We start from the raw sequence: 18,525 nt of genomic DNA on the forward strand, positions 1-18,525 counted from the left end.
ATATATAGCGGTGGCTATTGATGATTGTCAATAGCTTTTAGTGGTTATTATGGTAATAGTGGTTAGTGGTGATAATTGTAAATGGTGACGAGTGATGGTGAAAACCAACTGTAGTGATTAGCAGCAGTGGTGGGTGTGACAGAGAAGGGCAGCATCAACAACGGTAGTTGATAATGGTCGGTGGCAATGTTATGCGGTAAAGTGAATGAAGCAGTGATGAACTGTTATCTTTGTAAAGATTCTTGAATAGACATCTTAACGATAGTAAGACTTTATTGCAGATCATATCATTCGTATGTATTAAAAGTCATTAAATGGTTTTAATTATTTTTTTTTTTTAAAAAAAAGTGCACTTAATGAACAAAATTCAGATCTAAACAATAAACAAACATATCTGAATGATTAAAATTAGAACTTTCAATAAGTACAAACAAATGAGGCCTACATCATTTATTTGTTTCCCCGCAAAATGAAGAATAAGGGGCAAGGGGTCGCCACAAAACTTAGGTGTAAATAACTTTTCCGGTACAAGTTTACAAGGCAAAATATGTATTTTCCCGAAACATTAATGGTATGATAGAATTTTCTGTGGTGTTCGTACAAAGGGAAGATACCAACCGACAGGGCCGGGAACAGCCTTCGGGCAACACCTGTTATCAGACACGTTCGGGCAGCCTGGTTAAGGCTACCCACTCGGATCTTAGCCAAGTTTTGCATGTTTGCGGGCTATTGCACAGGAACAGACTTTACCCTTTGTGCACCCAAAGGATATCGTCTGCGGGTTCCCTTGTAATGATAGAATTTTCTGCAGTAAGCAATTCAAATCTAGTTAAGAGTTCATTTGCAATTAACCTTGCGAGTAAATAATCTTTTTTTATATGTAAGCAATTTGATCTAACAGAGGCTTGTATGTTTAATTAGTCATAATAGTTACAAAAAGGTTATGGATAAGTTCAGCTCTTCCAAGTTCATCCATCATACTACTCATGTACAATGATACCCCCCTATATACAAGACCTAACTTTCGCTCTGCAGAATTCACAGTTTGATGTTTCCATGAATGACCAAGTGCCAAGATCTTCGAAGATTGTGCTAACCATTCACGTCGGTAAATACCATCATGCTTTGCCCTGATCATGATATAGGACCCTGCAAAGCAACACATTCTGGACAAGGCTGTGTATTCCAGATCAAGATATCCAACAGTGTGAGAATGAAATGGAAGAGATTGCACCGTCAAGAAAATTTCCTTCTTTTCTTACTTTGTTAGACGCAATAAAACAGAAAGCGGAGAAGCAAACCTCATGATCACAGCTAAACAAAAAACCAATTTGGGAGTCTTTATGTCCAAATATACCAGAGATCATTAATAGTAGCTCTTTTTTTGTTTTGTTTTTTCATAACCAATAAATCCCCGAGAGCCAGTGGCGCACTGTTCAAAACTCGGCGGATAATGGGCCCGCCCCTCTACCTTCCTCGGCTTTTGTCTCCAGCAGGGTTCGGACCCGTGACATGCGCCTAATACACATCACATGTTGCGCACTTACCACTAGACCAAAGCCTGTGGGCAAGATCATCAATTAGCAGCTCTATGCTAATAACTTCACAAAATAAGTTAGCTACTTAAAATGAAAAAAGAATCACATCATACCCTTTTAGCAGCAACCCATTCTCCATCTAGCCAGTTTTGATGAGGCCTCAAATCAGAATGCTGAAATTCCAAGATCTCATTTGCCGTTGGAAAGTAGACCGTATAATTAGAACCTTTGAGAACTTTGCACACTTGACCAGCCCACCACCCACCATTATACCAAGCGTCAACTTCATCAAGTGGCCTGAATTGGTCATGTTGTTGGATTAGTGGGGGATAAGGCCTTATAGAAAGAGTATCTGCTTCTTCAGTCAGGAGGTCAGTTTCATCATCAGTTTCTAGAGTCTGGTATTGTAGCAGATACTTCTCATTTCCTAGAGGTCTCACAATCTTCGCAGGGTACCATGAACCCTGGTAACCTTCTTCATCACTCTTCACCTCCACCTTTGCTCCAACGCAAAAATTGGTACGCTTGGCTACTCCACCTCTCTGTCCCTTTAGTTTGGGCTTCACTTCGATTTGAGGTTTTTTCTGTATGTCACGTGAATCATATAGGAATGAGGAAGCAAATAATGGTGGATGAAGCTTTTGAAGAACAAACGAAATAGCAATTATCAAAAAAATAAGGTTGTCCTACCATGAAGGCAATGACCCATTTTCCATCAATCCAGTCTTGATGGGGTCTCAAAGTGAAATGGTCAAACTCCAGCTCCTCATTTGTAGTCCAAAAATAAACCATGTACTTTAAGCCGTCAAGGATTTTGCATATAAGACCAACCCACCATCCCTCATTATACCATGCATCAACCTCTTCAAGCATTTTAAATCTGTCAATTCTTTGAATTAAAGGGGGGCAGGGCCTAATGTCAGAAGCATCTGCTTTTTCTCTAAGGGGCTCAGATTCGTCCTCAGTTCTTAGTGTCAAGTATTCCACCAAAAACTTATGCTGACCAATGGAATCAACAATAACTGCAGTGTACCAGGAACCCTGGTATCCTTCTTCATCACTTCTCACTTCTACCCTTATACCCTTGCTGAATTTCGGCTCCGATGTCGTTCCACTACACTTTATCCTGATTTTCAGCTCCTTTGACTTCAATGTCATGTCAGATGAACTTGTTGGCATATCAAACTTTAAGAAATTGAGCCAAGGAGAATGAAAAAAGGAAAAGAAGATTATTATGTATCCTCGAGGGAAAAAGCCAAGAAGAACGAGGAAGAGAGAAGAGGAACATACCTCTCTGGCAGTAACCCATTTCCCTTTGACCCAATCTTGATGAGGCCTCAGCATAGAATGCTCAAACACCAATTCTTCCTCTGTGGTCAACAGACACACTACATAATTAAAACCACCAAGAACGTCTATTATATGAGCTTCCCACCATCCATCATTGATCCAAGCATCTACCCTATCAAGATGTTCAAAAGGATGAAACGATCGGATTTCAGGTGGACATGGTCTGATGCAAGAAGCATCAGCCTCTTCTTTGAGAAATTGAGACCCATTAACTGCTTTCAGTTTCTGGTATTCAACCAAAAACTTGTCATAGCCAACAGCTTCGACAATAACTGCAGTATGCCATGAACCATAGCAACCTTCTTTATCACGTTTCACCTCCACAGACATCCCTTCGTTGAATGTTTCCTTCCAACATCTGCTACACTTTATCCTCAGTTTGATCCTTCTTGACTTTAGCTCTACCTCTGGTATATTCTTCTGCATTGCAACAATATTTTGTTTTTGATAAGTTTCTGCCTCACAATAATTTTAACTAGGTAGTATACATGAAAGAGATAAACTTTAGAATACAATACATCAAAAGAATTTTAACAAGGTATTATACAGGAAATGTAAGCTCCACCGAGTGAATATTCAGCTAACTGCCCTACTAAATATCTCTTACAATTTCCTGTATTATTATGAGCACATGCCAAATAAGCGTAATAGAAGGAAGCATTCTCAACTACATTTTTCGTTTTGTTTATTTCTTAACAAAGAGGAAGATTTGATTCATCTCATATATATTTCACCGTAGCATCTTCCTCAGAATAAAAAATTGTCAAGGAATGAAAGAGAAAAAACTGTCATGCCTTTTAGTTTACTACAGCCTTTGGATTTGCATTATTTGTGCATGAGTGCCAAAATGATTTTTTTCCTCTTGCTTTTCTGTCAAACCATCAGATCAATCAAGAGATTGTCACCTAACTATCAAGTAAAATTAGGATCAAAGTGCAAGGCTTTCAGTCCAAATCCAATTGAAAAAAAAAAAAAAGACTAACAGGATTCTCGGCTACACATCCCTTCATATGCTAGTACTTTCTTTTTTTGATAAGGTAATGTTTCCCTTCATATGCTAGTACTAATACTGAAAAAGATTAACAGAAAATAAAAAAATTCAGCAACCTCCACTCCCTCGAGTACCAACAGCATAATCCTTGGGAAAGTCAAGAATCAAGGAACTTTAGGGCTTGTTGGAGCTTCTGAGTGTAACGAATCGAAGCCGAAGACGGATCAAGGTAGCTTGCCTGCAAAGCCGATAGGCAAAGGGCTGAAGGATGGAACGTGCAAAGTAGATCGTGCACCTGTCGTGTGACCCGTTGGTCCTAAGCAATGTCTTGCGCGAAGCGACCCACTTAGAAAAAGCTCCCCTTTGTGTTAGGCGAGCACTAAAATGCAACTTCGATCAACAATAATAACAACCAAGAAGAGATGTAAAGTGTAAACCAATAAAGATCCCATTTTATTAAAAACACATCTTTGGGAGAGAAAGCTGATACAATTTAAATTGTGGAACTATAACATTGAAGATGAGCTATGCTTGTGATGGTTGTACCTGGTGTAGTTGGAGTAGTACAGCTGTTGGAGAGTTGGTTTACAGAAGGACAACACAAGTTCCATTATTTACATTCAGACCCTTAAGTTTAGTTTTCTTAGTTACACATTTACCCCATGTCCATTAGTTAGGCTATCTTCCTTTACATTCTGTTGTTGTAACTCTTTTGAAGCTTTATCAATGAAAACCATATTTTAGCTCTTTTAGTACAGCTTTAGCTTATCATAGTTTTTAGCTAGATTTCTTCCCAAATTCAAACTTGCATCAAAAGCAGGGTATTGAATAAAACAGGTAAGCAGTCAATTATATCACCATTTAATCTCAATATATATAAATTCCTAAAACCAACATGCAATAAGGTCTACAGTACTCTCTTCAAATGTCTGTTTGGCCATGATATTTGATCAGATTTTGAATATGTATCTTCAAAATATTTTCAAGTTCCAAAACTCACAACTTCAAAAACTCAACTTTTCAAGTTTCAAGTCTATAGCCAAACGGGAGCAATTCAAAGTCAATTTGACTAACTTGGGAGCAAAAGTGGACTAAAGCAATGTATATTTTGAACTAAAATTAAGCTAAAGAGTACCTGAAGAGGAGGAACCCAAGAGCCATGATCCCAATGTCTATAAACCCTTGAACACCATTGTTCCACTTTAACAATTTCATCTCCCTCATCAAGAAGTGAAACCAAATACATAGAATTCTGCAAGATATCATTAACTTTCCCTTTTCTCCACCCCTTTTCTTGATAAAGAACTTCCACATTATCACCAACTTTGAAGTACTTGTGTAGCTCTTGTGGAGGTGTAGGACGCACATCACCGACATTAACATACTCCCTCCTGTCGGAAAGGGTGTTGAATTCAACGTAAATTTGACCATTTTTGGTTGGGGTTGATCTGAGTATGGTGGCTGGGAACCAGATGGTATAAGGGTGTGTTTTTAGGACTTCTACAGCGTCTCCTTTGTTGAAGCATTGCATGTCCAAAAACCCTAAGAGAGAGACGGAGAGAAGGGGTTACTTACTGTGAGAGTGGAAACGGTGAAGAACTAGGAGGTGTGAGAAAGCTGTGTGTTGGTGCTTTATGGTATGTACACATTTCTGGAGAATGTGGAGGCCACAAACCCCTGACCCAAACAGATTTTTCCTATTTTTGGATTGTGTATGTATAACAAAATGTTTGCATAGTAGTCCCTCCATTCATTTTTATTTATTTATTATATTAAAAATAAAATTTTATTTTTATTTATATATTTTAATATATCAAGAAACTCCAGTAGACTTCTAAAAGAGCGCAATATGGAGTGGCTGACAAGTTTGTGTAATGTCGTTTTTAAGACGGCGAAAATGTCTGAAAACTGGAGGTGGAGTACAATGATTTCTTTGTACAAGAATACGAGTGACATTCGGAGTTGCTATAACTACAGGGGGCATCAAGTTGCTAAGCTACACTATGAAAGCTTGGAACAGGATGGTGGAGATGAGGGTGAGGAGAGACATATCTATTTCTGATGACAAGTTTGGATTCATGCCGAGACAGTCTATTACAGAAGCCAATCATCTTGTAAGGAGACTGGTGGAGTTGTATACCGAAGGAAGAAGGACTTATACATGGTGTTCACCGACTTAGAAAAGGAATACGACAAAGTCCCAATAGAGGTTTTCATGGAGATGCTCGGAGGCAGAAGTGTTTATGTGGTGTACACTAGGGTGATTAAGGACATGTATGATGGAATCAAGACCCGAGTAAGGATAATGGGAGGAGACTCAGAGAAGTTCTCAGTTGTGATGGGGTTGCACTAGGGATCGGCTCTTAGCCCGTTTTTATTTGGTGTATGATGGATGGATTGACGCGGCAAATTCGAGGTGAGGTGCCATAGTGTATGTTATTCGCGGATGACATAGTTTTGATTGGCGTGACCTGAGTGGAGTTAACGCTAATTTGGAGATTTGGAGACAAACCCTGGAGTGTAAAGGGTTCCGGTTGAGCAAGACAAAGACAGTGTACTTGGAATGCAGGTTCAGTGACGTAACGCATGAGGCTGACGTGGAAGTGAGGCTTGGTGCCCAAGCCATTCAAAAGAGAGAGAGTTTCAAGTATCTTGGGTGGATTGAATAGAGGGTTACATCCAGAGTCTTTTGTGATAAAAAGGTTCCACAAAAAATTAAAGGCAAGTTTTACAGAGTGGTGGTTAGATTGACTATGTTATATGGGGTGGAGTGTTGGCTAATCAACAACTCTCACGTTTAGAAGATGAAGGCTACGGAAATGAGGATGTTGCGATGGATGTGTTACATCTTGGAAAACTTCGCGTCGTTTGCATTATAAGTAAACTAACGTAAGCCCAAAGTGGACATGAAGCCTTACGAAGTTAAGGAAGATATCTAACAATTTTAAGTATATACCTTAAAGTTTCGGAGTTAAATGAATCGGCGGAAGAAAGTTCATTGGAGGTTAGAATTAGTGTCATGTTTTTGGAAGATTTTGCATCATTTGTGTTATAAATTATTTAGCATTAGCTTGAGAGGGAGTTATAGGGATTCTTAGATGGTTTATGAGAGGCTACATAAGTGTTAAGGAGGTACCATAAGGATTGGAGGTTAAAATAATCGAAAAGAACGCATTTTCGCGAAAAGTGGGGATTTTGGGCAGTTTGCGGCCGCATACTGAGTTTGTTGTGCAGCATATTGGCCGGAAACTCCCATTTTTAAGGGACCTTACTGCCCAACACCACCCTATGTTGTTGTGGGAGTATGCGGCCTCAAGTCCAACTTGCTAGGCCACATCTCCACCGCAACATGAAGCGGTGGGGCAGTTTTAAACCCTTTTTAAGCTCCAAAAGGTCCCATTTTTCATATGCACTTTTCACACTTCTCTCTCCACATTATAAGAGTGTTCTTAAAGGTTCTCCGCCATTCCAAAACATTCCATACCATGACAAGAGAAGATCAACCCCCAAAACCCTAAGCTAATTTATGGAACATGATTGTTCTTGCCTCTACCTAATGTTGTGATGAATTTGGTCTTGGAAAAAGTTGAGAGAGGTGAAGTTCTTCTAGTATAAGGTATGTTCTTCATCTTATTTCTTATGATTGAGCTGACTTGAAGGTTTAGCAAGTCTTAAAAAAGAAGAGAATCATAGTAGAGAAGTCACAAGGTATTAAGTTGAAGTTGATGGCTATGGGTTGATTTTTGGAAGGGGATGTTGGATTGATTCAAGTTTAATTTGAATATAATTTCTTTACTATGGTATTTTTGGTGTTGTTATTGTTGTTTAGGAGTTGTTTTGGATTTTGGTGGAAGTAGATGAAATTGGGAAAATGCTGCCCAATTTTCGCTAGCTCACTAATTACTCTAGTTTGACCTCATGAGATTTTTCAAGGCTTAACTCTAGTATGAATTATCTTGAATGTAGATTTACAAGCTTGGGAGTATAAGTGTTAAGTAGTTAAGGAGACGACAAGGTATGTAAGGTTGTCCCTCTCTTTTTTATGGCATGATCTCATTGATACAACCCATTCGAATGATATCCATATTGACTCCATCCCTAGAAATGCTAGAAGCTTATGTTCTTGATTCCCTTATGATATTATTGATCCTTGTCTCATGATTATTGGTTATTGATCTTGTTTATCGATATTGATCTCATCTTACGATTGTTGTTTCTTCAAGGTGAGATATGTTCATGATGATAGTTGCATATTGACAGTAGGAGGTTTACTGACCTTACGTCACTCTGATACAGTTATAGCTTTTATTTGGGATCTCATGCATGCTTTATATATGTATGTATGTATTTTCTCACATCGAGCCATGCTATAGTCGGCCGGGCAGCCACGTAGATGTGCACACCACTGCAGTGGACAGGTTATGATGTTATCCTGGACACATGATAATGATGATATTATGATAACACCGCGCCTATATATCCGGGTACGGTAATGTATATGTATGTATGAAAATGTTTTTTTTTTAAAAAGCCAAGCATGCATGACATCTGCCTTAAGAGGCATTTAGAGGTACAAGTTGATCTCATTTATCTTATGTTATCTTTATACTTTCATTATGTTGTTACTCATGCCTTACATAATCGGTGCATTATTCGTACTGACGTCCTTTTGTTTGTGGATGCTACGTTCATGCTCGCAAGTAGACAGAGAGACAGACCAGACCCCTAGGTTGCTTCATCAGCGATTGCACAGAAGTGCTCCGCTTGTTCCGGAGTTGCGGTTCAGCTGCTACTATTCTTTTGTGTATATATATTGGCATGGTAGGGTCTTGTCCCATCCTTTATGATGTTATGCATTCCATGTAGAGGCTCTGTAACACCTCGTACCTTTAACTTTAAGCTTTGACCATGATCCTAGACTTAGAAAATCAGATAAAGGATGTGAGAATTGGAATTTCCCTGTTCAGTTGTAAGATGGGGGTTTACGCCCTTGAACAGTGACCGTATTTCAGTATACGGGCCGTAATTCAAGTCGTAAACTGGTACCAAGGATTTCTGAGCATTCTGGAATTTGGCATTTGGATGTTACATTGTTAAATACGGACCGTATTTCAAAATACGGCCCGTATTTCAAAAGGTATTTGGAATTTGAGAAAACTTCCTTGATGAAAGTTGTAGAGCTTTGAAATACCTTTCCAACGGTATATTATAAGGGTCAAATAGACATCTGTACAAAGAGTTATGACCATTTTACTGAAGAGACGCAATGCAGTCCATACGGAATACGGACCGTATTTCAAAATACGGCCAGTATTTAACTGGGCGTAAAATTCAATTTTTCCAGAACAGTATATATTCGTCCATATCAGTTCAAATCATTATTTTTCATTCCTTCAAGCCCTAGCACGACCTCCTACCCTCCTCCATCATCAAGAACACTAAGGTAAGTCTACTCTAATTATTCCAAGTCAATTCTAATACACATCCTTGTAATCTAAACAAGAAATCATCATTCCTAAACTAGGGTTTTCAAGAAAACCCATCTCAAGGTTCAAGAATTCAAGATTTTGGAAATCCTCTTTAAAGTTAGAGTCTTTAATTCAAGTTTGGGGCATTACCAGGTATGTAGAGTTACTATCTACGTGTGGGAACATCATTGTTCTTCCTCACGCCTCATAATCCATAAATTTTTATTCTCTATGAAAACTAGGGTTTTCTATACCATGCTTATGACAACTCTAGGTCCATGTCCATGATTATATTATGTATGAATTGCTATTATTCTATCATTGTGTTCTTAATAACTCCGTATGATTATTGAGAATCAGTCTGTAATCCATGAAAACTCATATCTTGTATTCCATGGGTTCTTGCATGCATGTTTTAGCTAAAATGATTATTTCATGAATATCCTACGTGTCTACAAGTTTTCATGCAACTATATTATATAATTGCTTTCATGCTATGATACAAGATACATACATGCTAAATACAAGTTATTTCATGAAACCATGTTTACAAGTTATTTCATGAAACCATGTTTACAAGTTATTTTGTGAAATCATGATTACAAGTCAAGTACAAGTTAATTCACGAAAATCATGGGCTTCTTAGCCAATTATATCATGTTCATGTTTTTGGGAGTTGCACGAATTACCGAGAAGGCTCAGATAGCCTGAAACTACGTAGCCACCGTAGGACAAGGATCGCTCCGCCCAGTTAGAACGATTCCTTCATTTACACTGAATGGATCCATCAGGCACGTTACCACCTTATACCCTGGCAAGGTATGGGGGCTCTGCTGGTCCGCCAAGGTACCAGACTCCACGTATCCACGTGGTGATATCATGTTGTCGGTTTATGAAATGCTCTCCCTACTTATCATGTTTTACTTATGTTATATATATATGTATCCATGCTCATGCTCATGCTTATGCTCATGTTCAGGTACAGGTTTTTAGTTTCAGTTCTTATCATGTTATTCCATGTCCCATGTTATTTCTTTCAGTTGCTTTACATACCAGTACCTTCAATGTGCTGACGTCCCTTTTTATTGCCCGGGGGCCTGCATTTCACGATGCAGGTACGGATTTACAGGACGACGCCTCTGCTCATTAGGATCTGCACGTACCAGCGTATTGGTGAGCCCCATCTCATTCGGGGTTTAGGCATTGTCTTTCTTTATTTAGTTTTGCATCTAAAGGTATGCTAGGGGCCTTGTCCCAACAAGTATATTACGTGTTTCAGACTCATGTTAGAGGTTTCATAGACAAGACAAGTGTCATGTTAGACTTCCAGAGTTGGTTAGCCGGTTTGGCTCATTTATGATATTGACTGCATTCATGACTTAACCAAGTACTTATGTTTAATATTATGACTTACTGTTACACCTCGGAGTTTCGGTTGCTGAGCGGTGAAGGGGCTAACGTAAGTTAAGGCAAACATGATGTCCCTACAAATAAGAATGGGTGTTTAATAATCCTAATTAAGATTCCAAAGACGTTAACAGCAAGGAAGAACCGTTCGTCAAATGGATTCGGGCAGTTCAGTGAAAAGGGAGTTCGACGGCCGTCCTTTGCACCGTCGAACTGGTCGACGCTTCGTCGATTATATCGTAAAGTTGAAATGGGGTGAAGACCACTCGACGGAAGTATTGACGCTCCGTCGTTCACATCGACGGGCCGTCCTTCTCACCGTCGAAATGAAGGAAATAACAGATTGCTCACTGGAAATTTAAAGTCATCGACGACCAGATCGACGCTCCGTCGATCCGATTGACGCTCCGTCGATTGCTCCGTGCATCTCGATCGGGACTGATTTCATGAAATAATATAAGACCCTCCCCTCATTTTATTTCATTCATTTTTCATTCTCCCCACACCCAAGAACTCTCTAGAACCTTCCCCACCATTCATCCATAAGAAATCAAAGGAAACCCTTGATCAACTACACCAAATCCATGAAATCAAGTTGGGAAACCCATTAAAAGTTCATCTAGGCCAAGAAAACTCAAGAAGAGTGAGTTAGGGTTTTGAAGTAAGAAGAGGAGTTCCACTCAAAAGCTATTCATCCATCATTAGGTAAGTTTTATGACTCTTCTTCAATAGTTTGAGAGATTAAGTGATGAAATACTTGAATTGTAGGAAGACATAGCAATGGGTGAATAGTGCAATGGGTGAATGGTAGTTGGATTGAATCATGAGTGTTGATGTGTTGTGATTGTGAATACGTTATAAATGACGTTTGTATCATGAAATAAGTATTATATACGCGAAAACACAATAAGGAATCATAAGAATAAATGTGGGGAAAATGGAGAAAAGTGGTGGATTGTGGTTAATGTATATAAATGATAATGGTTGGTTATTATATTGTGAGTATTGTTGTGAATGTTTGGGAGTTGGAAATTGATCATGGGAGGTAGTAGAAACAGAGGAAACGCTGCCCGATTTTCTCTAAGAAGTAACGACGCGTTCTTATAGTCGCTTAATTAATACTAATACGAATTCTCTCATGAAGGTAGCAACCCGACTTTGAAGAAGGACAAGTGGACGATAGCTTAACTAAACGACCAAGGTATGTGAGACTAGTCCCTTCCTTCTATGGCATGAATCTTGTAGCATGATTTCCCTCCTCTTTCATGAATTCATCAAATGCCGGAAAGCCTATGACCCTAATTTGCTACACAAGGAAATGAGTTAGAGTACGTAAATGCTAGATGTTCACGATATGATATTTCCAAGATGCTGATGAATGCTCTAGGGGGAGGCTTATCTCTTCAAAAAAAAAAAGAGCATGAATCCTTTAAGTTTTCCATAATTCTCCTATAAGATGAAGCTCACGAGTCTTCCACTACGATGCAACGCATACGAGTATGGAAACGATGGTAATAAGCTAAAGTATAGTGATTTAGGAAGTTGTGGCATGACGTTCCTATAACGATGATGACGTTGTTCTTGTCAATACTCGCCTTATGCTTTATTCCCTTCAAGGCGAGGCACGATATTCATGAATGCCCATAATAAGATCGGGGGTTTACGACCTTACGTCACCCCGTCATAGCGTGATTGTCCCTAAAGCCTAAAGCATGCTCTTAATGCTAATGTATGACATGTTTATAAGATGATTAATGATGTTAGCTTGTAACGCAACTATGTTATGTATAAAATGCTAAGAAATGATAAGATGATGCTATGTTATGAGATGTGTGAATCTAATGTGTAATGATTGATTTTGTGATAATATGATTCCACCGCGCCTATTTGGCCGGGCATGTCACCGCGAATGCGGGCTGCATATGATTCCATCGCGCCTGTTTGGCCGGTCATGTCACCGCGAATGCGGGCTGCATATGATTCCACCGGGCCTAGTTGGCCGGGTATGTCACCGCGAATGCGGGCTGCGTATGATTCCACCGCGCCTATTTGGCCGGGCATGTCACCGCGAATGCGGGATGCTATGTTACACCGAGCCTAGAGGGCCGGGCATGATCACCACTAGTGGGCGGCATATGAAGGTTACCCGGACGCGGGTAACGAGGCAGATTATGATGTGACGATACAGGTAATGATGTGTGTGATGATACAGGTAATGATGCATGTGATGGTGTGTGAGTTATGATGATACGTGTAATATAATGATGTAAAATGTGAGATACACACAAATGCATAAGAACGTATGTTGTGCACGACATTCAGGTAGGTTATAAATTTTCTCATGTTGCATGATGCTCCTACGATATTGTTCATTTCGTTCCTGCCTTGCATACTCAGTACAATATTCGTACTGACGTCCGTTTTTCTTTGGACGCTGTGTTCATGCCCACAGGTAGACAGGGAGGAGACCTTACTCCGGACTCTTAGAAGCTGTTAACTGATTGAAAGCACTCCTTTGCCCCGGAGGTGCTTATGATGTTGTTTTTGTGCATATTTGTGTATGTCACTCCATAGAGGCTCGTAGATACTCAGTGCGGGTTATGTGGTTTCACGACGTGAGGACTACGTATATGTATGTGTATAGGTACATTGACGTATGTTTTTGCATGAAAGTATTATATTTTGTAACGAAAAGCAATTTCCCTTGTAAAATGAGTACGAATTTGATAAATGATTGTTAAATGAGTTTAAGAAGTGATAGTACGAGCGGTGTTCGGTGGTTAGCCCCGGGTACCCGTCGCGGCCCCTAAACGGGACGTGACACTTACTATGTTTTATAAAAGCTCATCATGCACTTCACGTTATATTTCCGCTCATGTATGCCCCATGATGATTTAGTAAGGCATGTGATTCGCTCAGTCACATGCAGTCAGGCACCGAGTGCCGTGTTACGCCCAGGCCATGGTTCGGGGTGTGACAGGCTCGTAGATAGATGTGTACAGTTAGGTGTTCTATGACCTTTTCAGTTTTGTTATATCATTTTGGTAACCTTGTCGGCTTGTATATGGGCATAGTTTGATGGCGAATACATATATGTGTGCACATCTCTTGGACTCATATCCCTAACAAATTATGATATCTATGAGTTAGCTTTGTGGCCCACTTAGATATGATTATGAGATGTATGTCATGAGGCGCTCGGTAAGTTAGCTTTGGGTGCCCGTCATGGCTCTCCGGTTGGGTCGTGACAGGATGTGTGGACATACTAGGAGAAATAAGATTTGAAATGAAGATATTCCGGACAAGATGTGAGTGGCCTTGGTGGAGGACAAGACGTTGGAAGCGAGATTGAGATGGTTTAGACATGTGAAGAGAAGATGCACGAATGCACCGGTGCGAAGCTGTGAAAGGTTGGCTATGGACGGTTTCAGGAGAGGTAGAAGTAGGTGGAAGAAGTAATGGGGAGAGGTGATTAGATAGGACATGATGCAATTTAAGCTTATCAAGGACATGATCTTAAATAGGAGGTTATGCAGGTCACATATTAGGGTAGAAGGTTAGTAGGTAGTTGAGCATTGTCTCACGTATCCTTCCATACTAGTAGTCGCAGTATTATCCTTGTACTTCGTTGTCCTTCGACTTATGTTATTATATGTTGTCTCATGTTCTTCGATTATCGTATTATTTGTGCTTGTTATTGTTTTTTTTTCGGACTGCTTGTCATGTTTTATGTTGTATTTTGTCATGGCCTCTTCATTTTCGTTATTTTTTTTGGACTGCTATGAATTGCTTGTCCTTGTGCCGAGGGTCTACCTGAAATAATCTTTCTACTTCCCAAGATAGGGGTAAGATCTGCGTACACTCTACCCTCTCTAGACTCCACTTGTGAGATTTCACTGCGTATATTGTTGTTGTTGTTAATATATCAAGAGAATAATACTTTTTTTTCTCTTTCTGATTTTTCCTTAACATTAACTATTCTGTTATATCCCGTATTTTTGCATATTCGGGAAATTTGAAATAATTTTGACTTGTGAGAAATAAGGCCATATTTTGACTTTAATTAATATATATGTTGCTCATAAAAAATGTTGATGTGGAAATATGGAGGAAGGTCAAGGGCAAAATGGGAAGTTTTGGAAATTAGTTTCGGGAATTACAAAATGAGACCTATATCTAATTGGGCTCAAAATAAATGAAAAAAAAAATAACAAAAGGCCCAAAATTCATGGGGTGGCCGGCCATGGGCCCAAGCCCATGAGCCAATTAATTCAAGAAAATAAATAGATGGAGGGCCCATAATTGTCTTCATTTTAGAACCTTCAAGAGACTAAGAGCACAAAAAAAAAATAAAAAAAAAGAAGAGCAAGAAGGCCATTCGGCCATTGAAGGAAAAAAAAGAAAAAAATTGAGGGCTTCCATCCTTGATTCAAAAAATTGTAATTTTCTTGTATTCCTACTAAGCTCAAGACTCTCTTCAACGTGATACAAATTTGGAGGCAAGAAAATACTTTTTTTAGCAAGCGGAAAAATTGGAAAAAGGTAAAGATTCTACTCTTTTTATCTTGGAAGAATTTTATATATATGTTGTAGTATATGGAAGTGAATGTAAAGTATAAAAATTATGTGTTGTGGGTGTATGTGTGTGTGGCCGTGTATGGTGGTTGATGGAGAGGGATTTTCAAAATTTTATTTATTATGTTAAATTGTGTTGTGGTGGCCTTGTGATGTAAGTGGAAGAATATTAGTCCAAGTTGGCATGAAAAATTGGTTGTTAAGTTGTTCTAGGAAATTTTGTGATTTTATTCTAGTTTATGTAATTATGGGAATGGAATTGTTGAAGTGCAAATTGTGGTTGTTGTTGATGAAATTGGAAGATGAAAAAAATGTGTTGTGAATGTTGTGTCGAAGGTTGGAGATTTCGGATGGATTCTAGTCTTGGTGGGATTTTTGTATATTTTGTAGAATGTTATGAAGTGCTTTTGAATTGCACTTGAATGATCTTGAATTAGTAGTGAATATGTAAGAGTCGATATCGGCTTGAAAATTCGTAGTTGAATTGAATGTTGATGAATCATGTTGGAAGGAAGGTTACTAATGTTAGAATGTGTTTTGAATTGATTATTGATGTTATTGGTATGGTTGTTGGTATGGTTGTTGATGAATTTGGCCGAGTTTAATTCTCAGGGATGTTGAATTTACAGGGGAGTTGCTGCCGAAATTTCGGTAGACAAATACTAATTAGAATTAAAATTCTAAGTACTTGTAGCTAATTTTTGGGTAATTGATAATATTATTGTAGATATTGGAGAGCCCGAGACTTGAGTCGGAATTTGGTTGGCAAGTGATCGAGTTTTGTTAGTAAGGGATTGAGGTATGTAAAGCTTACCGTTCTCCCTTTTTGGCATGACCTTTATGAAATAAACGAATGACATATATGTATGCTCTAAAGAAAATTCTACTCCTAGAGCCACTAGGATGACCTATGTCTTTGATTTCCATAAACTATTCCATATGACTTGTCACATGCCTATGATGTTTGAAGTATTAGTCGATACGTTTCCGAATGTGGTTTGAAAAATATTTGATATGGCCTAAGTTTGGACACGTAAATTTTGGATATGTGCATATGATTCTAAGGCTCCGTTTGAAGTACGCTATAATGTTATTTGAAAGTTCCTTAATATGAATGATACTAAATTTTCAGAAAATGACCTATGAAGTGTTTTTCGAAAGTTTTGTAATTTGAAAGTTCGCAACTTTTGTATACTAATTCCGATAGACTCGATGTTTACCTTGAGCCTTCTGATATCAGTTTGTATATGTATTTATTCATCGAGTCTTGGAATTTATTTATTTATAAGCATATGGTTTCCGCACTACTCCGCTCGTGCCTACTACTATGATATCGTTCGCCGGATCCCGGGCCGGTTTTGTGATCGTGCGCACTATATGATATTCGGCAGTATGATGTGTTATGGTTCCCGAGACCTCGCCATAGGGCCGGGTACCGCTTATATATGGCGTTATGATGTGATATGGCATATGATGTGTTCTGATGATATGATATGTTCTGATGATATGATATGTTCGGAGATTGTACGGAGATTTGAAACCTTCTGGAGTATGATGTGTTGTGGCGCTAGCGTCGGAGTGGCGACCACGTTCCTGAGCCCTATGCATGATTTTCATTTGCATTATATATATATTTTCGGCACAGGTTTTGATATCTTAATTCTGTCTCCACATTCTGTACTTCTCATTTCAGCTATGTTTCAGATTTCTGTATTTCATGCTTTACATACTCAGTACATATTTCGTACTGACCCCCTTTCTTCGGGGGCTGCGTTTCATGCCCGCAGGTACAGACGTTCGTTCAGGTGACCCGCCGGTGTAGGGTACTTATTCTGCTATTTGGAGTACTCCTTTCGATCCGGAGTTCATATTTTGGTACATACCTTCTGTTATACATGTTCAACATATATGTATATGGCTGTTTGGGTACGGCGGGGCCCTATCCCGTCACGTGTTTCTGTTATGATTTGTAGAGGCCTGTAGTCATATATGTGGGTCATGGGTCATGTTTGTTCGTTTGTGATTGTGATCTGCGTCTTAATGCGGTCCCGTTTGCTATTATGGCCAAAACGGCCCATCTGTTTGTATATGTGTGTATATCTGGGCGATGTCTATTCCGCCAACCTATAGGATTTGATATGATATTTTGTACGGGCGACCGCTTAAGACGACATTATTTTTAGCATCTGTTTAAAATTTACGTATGTTAAATCTGAATGAATCTTTGATATGTCGATCTGATACGTAAGTCAGTTTGGGTGTCCAAATAGGGCACCAGTCGCGGCCCACGGAGCTGGGTCGTGACATATCATTCCCCAAATCATTTCTCAAAACTTTTTAAAATGCAAAATATCATGAATATGATGACAAAACATGCACTTCATTTATTATTTCTTATGTTGTGAACAAGTAAAAATGAACAAAGAGTGTATATGGTATGAGACTACAAATAGCTAAAAACTCAAATAAGTAGGTTGAATCCATAACTTGTGTGGCCAAACTTTGTAAAAAAAGTATTTATTTTGAAGAATGAAAATGTTTGACTAAAATTTTTTAAAATATTAAAAGTAATTTTGAATTGTACCAAAATTAATTTTTCTTCTGCTAGAAATAGAAATATGTACATTTCTTTCGGAAGTAGAAATAGAAAATTAATTTCTCAAAATAAAATAAAATTATCAAAATTTTATGTTTATCAAGATGTTACTCCTTAATTTGACTCATCTATCTCCCGCTGTGTCTTCTTACTTCATCTCTCATTTTTTTTAATTAAATAAAATTCAAAAAACAATTAAAGTCTTCAACAACAACATATCCATAATAAATAAATGGTCAGCACAGATTGTCCCCTAAACAGACAAAAATGGTTCTTAAATAATTTGAGCAAACATAAATTGTCACTCCCGTTAAAGATAAGTTACTTCAAAGTAAAAGATTTTAAAAGTTCCCAATTGAGGATCAAATGTTCGAATTGTGTGAAGATTTGGTCAGGAATGTTGTTGATCCGTGAAAAAAAAAGAAAAGGATTGTGATTGTTCCTCTAAGATGGGTGATTGATTTTAAAAAATGTAGTATTTGGTTTTCTTATTTACATGCCTTTTCTGCCAAATTGGAGGACTCATGCACTTCTGATGGCAGAATCTTGATACCTACTTTTATTGATAAATGAAATGGTTGAATAATAGTAATTTAACAA

General features: G+C 38.5%; 2 protein-coding genes across 5 annotated transcripts; one reads left to right on the forward strand and one right to left on the reverse strand.

The window, feature by feature from the left end:
* Window positions 1–824: 824 nt before the first annotated feature.
* On the reverse strand, window positions 825–5,567 carry LOC132626753 (protein AGENET DOMAIN (AGD)-CONTAINING P1-like). 4 transcript variants are annotated; one of them, XR_009577602.1, is made up of 6 exons: window positions 5,015–5,567; window positions 2,829–3,308; window positions 2,229–2,723; window positions 1,652–2,122; window positions 1,302–1,561; window positions 825–1,149 (listed from the first exon to the last, which is right to left on the reverse strand). XR_009577602.1 is itself a non-coding variant. In XM_060341735.1 (6 exons), the coding sequence occupies exons 2-6, from the start codon at window positions 4,020–4,022 to the stop codon at window positions 1,135–1,137; spliced, it is 1,488 nt and encodes a 495-aa protein (XP_060197718.1). In that variant the 5' UTR covers window positions 4,023–4,117; window positions 5,015–5,140; the 3' UTR covers window positions 825–1,134. The 4 variants fall into 4 exon arrangements, 3 of the variants coding, with proteins under 3 accessions (XP_060197718.1, XP_060197715.1, XP_060197716.1); XM_060341735.1 differs by lacking the exon at window positions 1,302–1,561 and adding an exon at window positions 3,996–4,117 and having other exon boundaries at window positions 5,015–5,140; XM_060341732.1 differs by lacking the exon at window positions 1,302–1,561.
* A 161-nt stretch (window positions 5,568–5,728) lies between these two features.
* LOC132628733 (uncharacterized) lies at window positions 5,729–6,232 on the forward strand. The gene is made up of 2 exons (XM_060344497.1): window positions 5,729–5,915; window positions 5,970–6,232. Exons 1-2 carry the CDS (start codon window positions 5,729–5,731, stop codon window positions 6,230–6,232), a joined length of 450 nt encoding a protein of 149 aa, XP_060200480.1.
* The last annotated feature ends 12,293 nt before the right edge of the window (window positions 6,233–18,525 follow it).

This window comes from Lycium barbarum, chromosome 2 (genome assembly GCF_019175385.1).
Source record: "Lycium barbarum isolate Lr01 chromosome 2, ASM1917538v2, whole genome shotgun sequence".
Classification (NCBI taxonomy): Eukaryota; Viridiplantae; Streptophyta; class Magnoliopsida; order Solanales; family Solanaceae; genus Lycium; species Lycium barbarum.

Bases quoted from the DNA above. Each gene is read 5' to 3' on its own strand.
- LOC132628733 (XM_060344497.1), top strand. From the start codon at position 5,729: ATGGAGTGGCTGACAAGTTTGTGTAATGTCGTTTTTAAGACGGCGAAA. The intron at 5,916-5,969 runs GTGAGGAGAGAC...ATGCCGAGACAG, and splicing joins ACAGGATGGTGGAGATGAGG to TCTATTACAGAAGCCAATCA.
- LOC132626753 (XM_060341732.1), bottom strand. From the start codon at position 5,410: ATGCAATGCTTCAACAAAGGAGACGCTGTAGAAGTCCTAAAAACACAC. The intron at 3,309-5,014 runs GTACTCTTTAGC...GTTGCAATGCAG, and splicing joins CTTGGGTTCCTCCTCTTCAG to AAGAATATACCAGAGGTAGA. The intron at 2,123-2,228 runs GTAGGACAACCT...CGTGACATACAG, and splicing joins AATGGGTCATTGCCTTCATG to AAAAAACCTCAAATCGAAGT.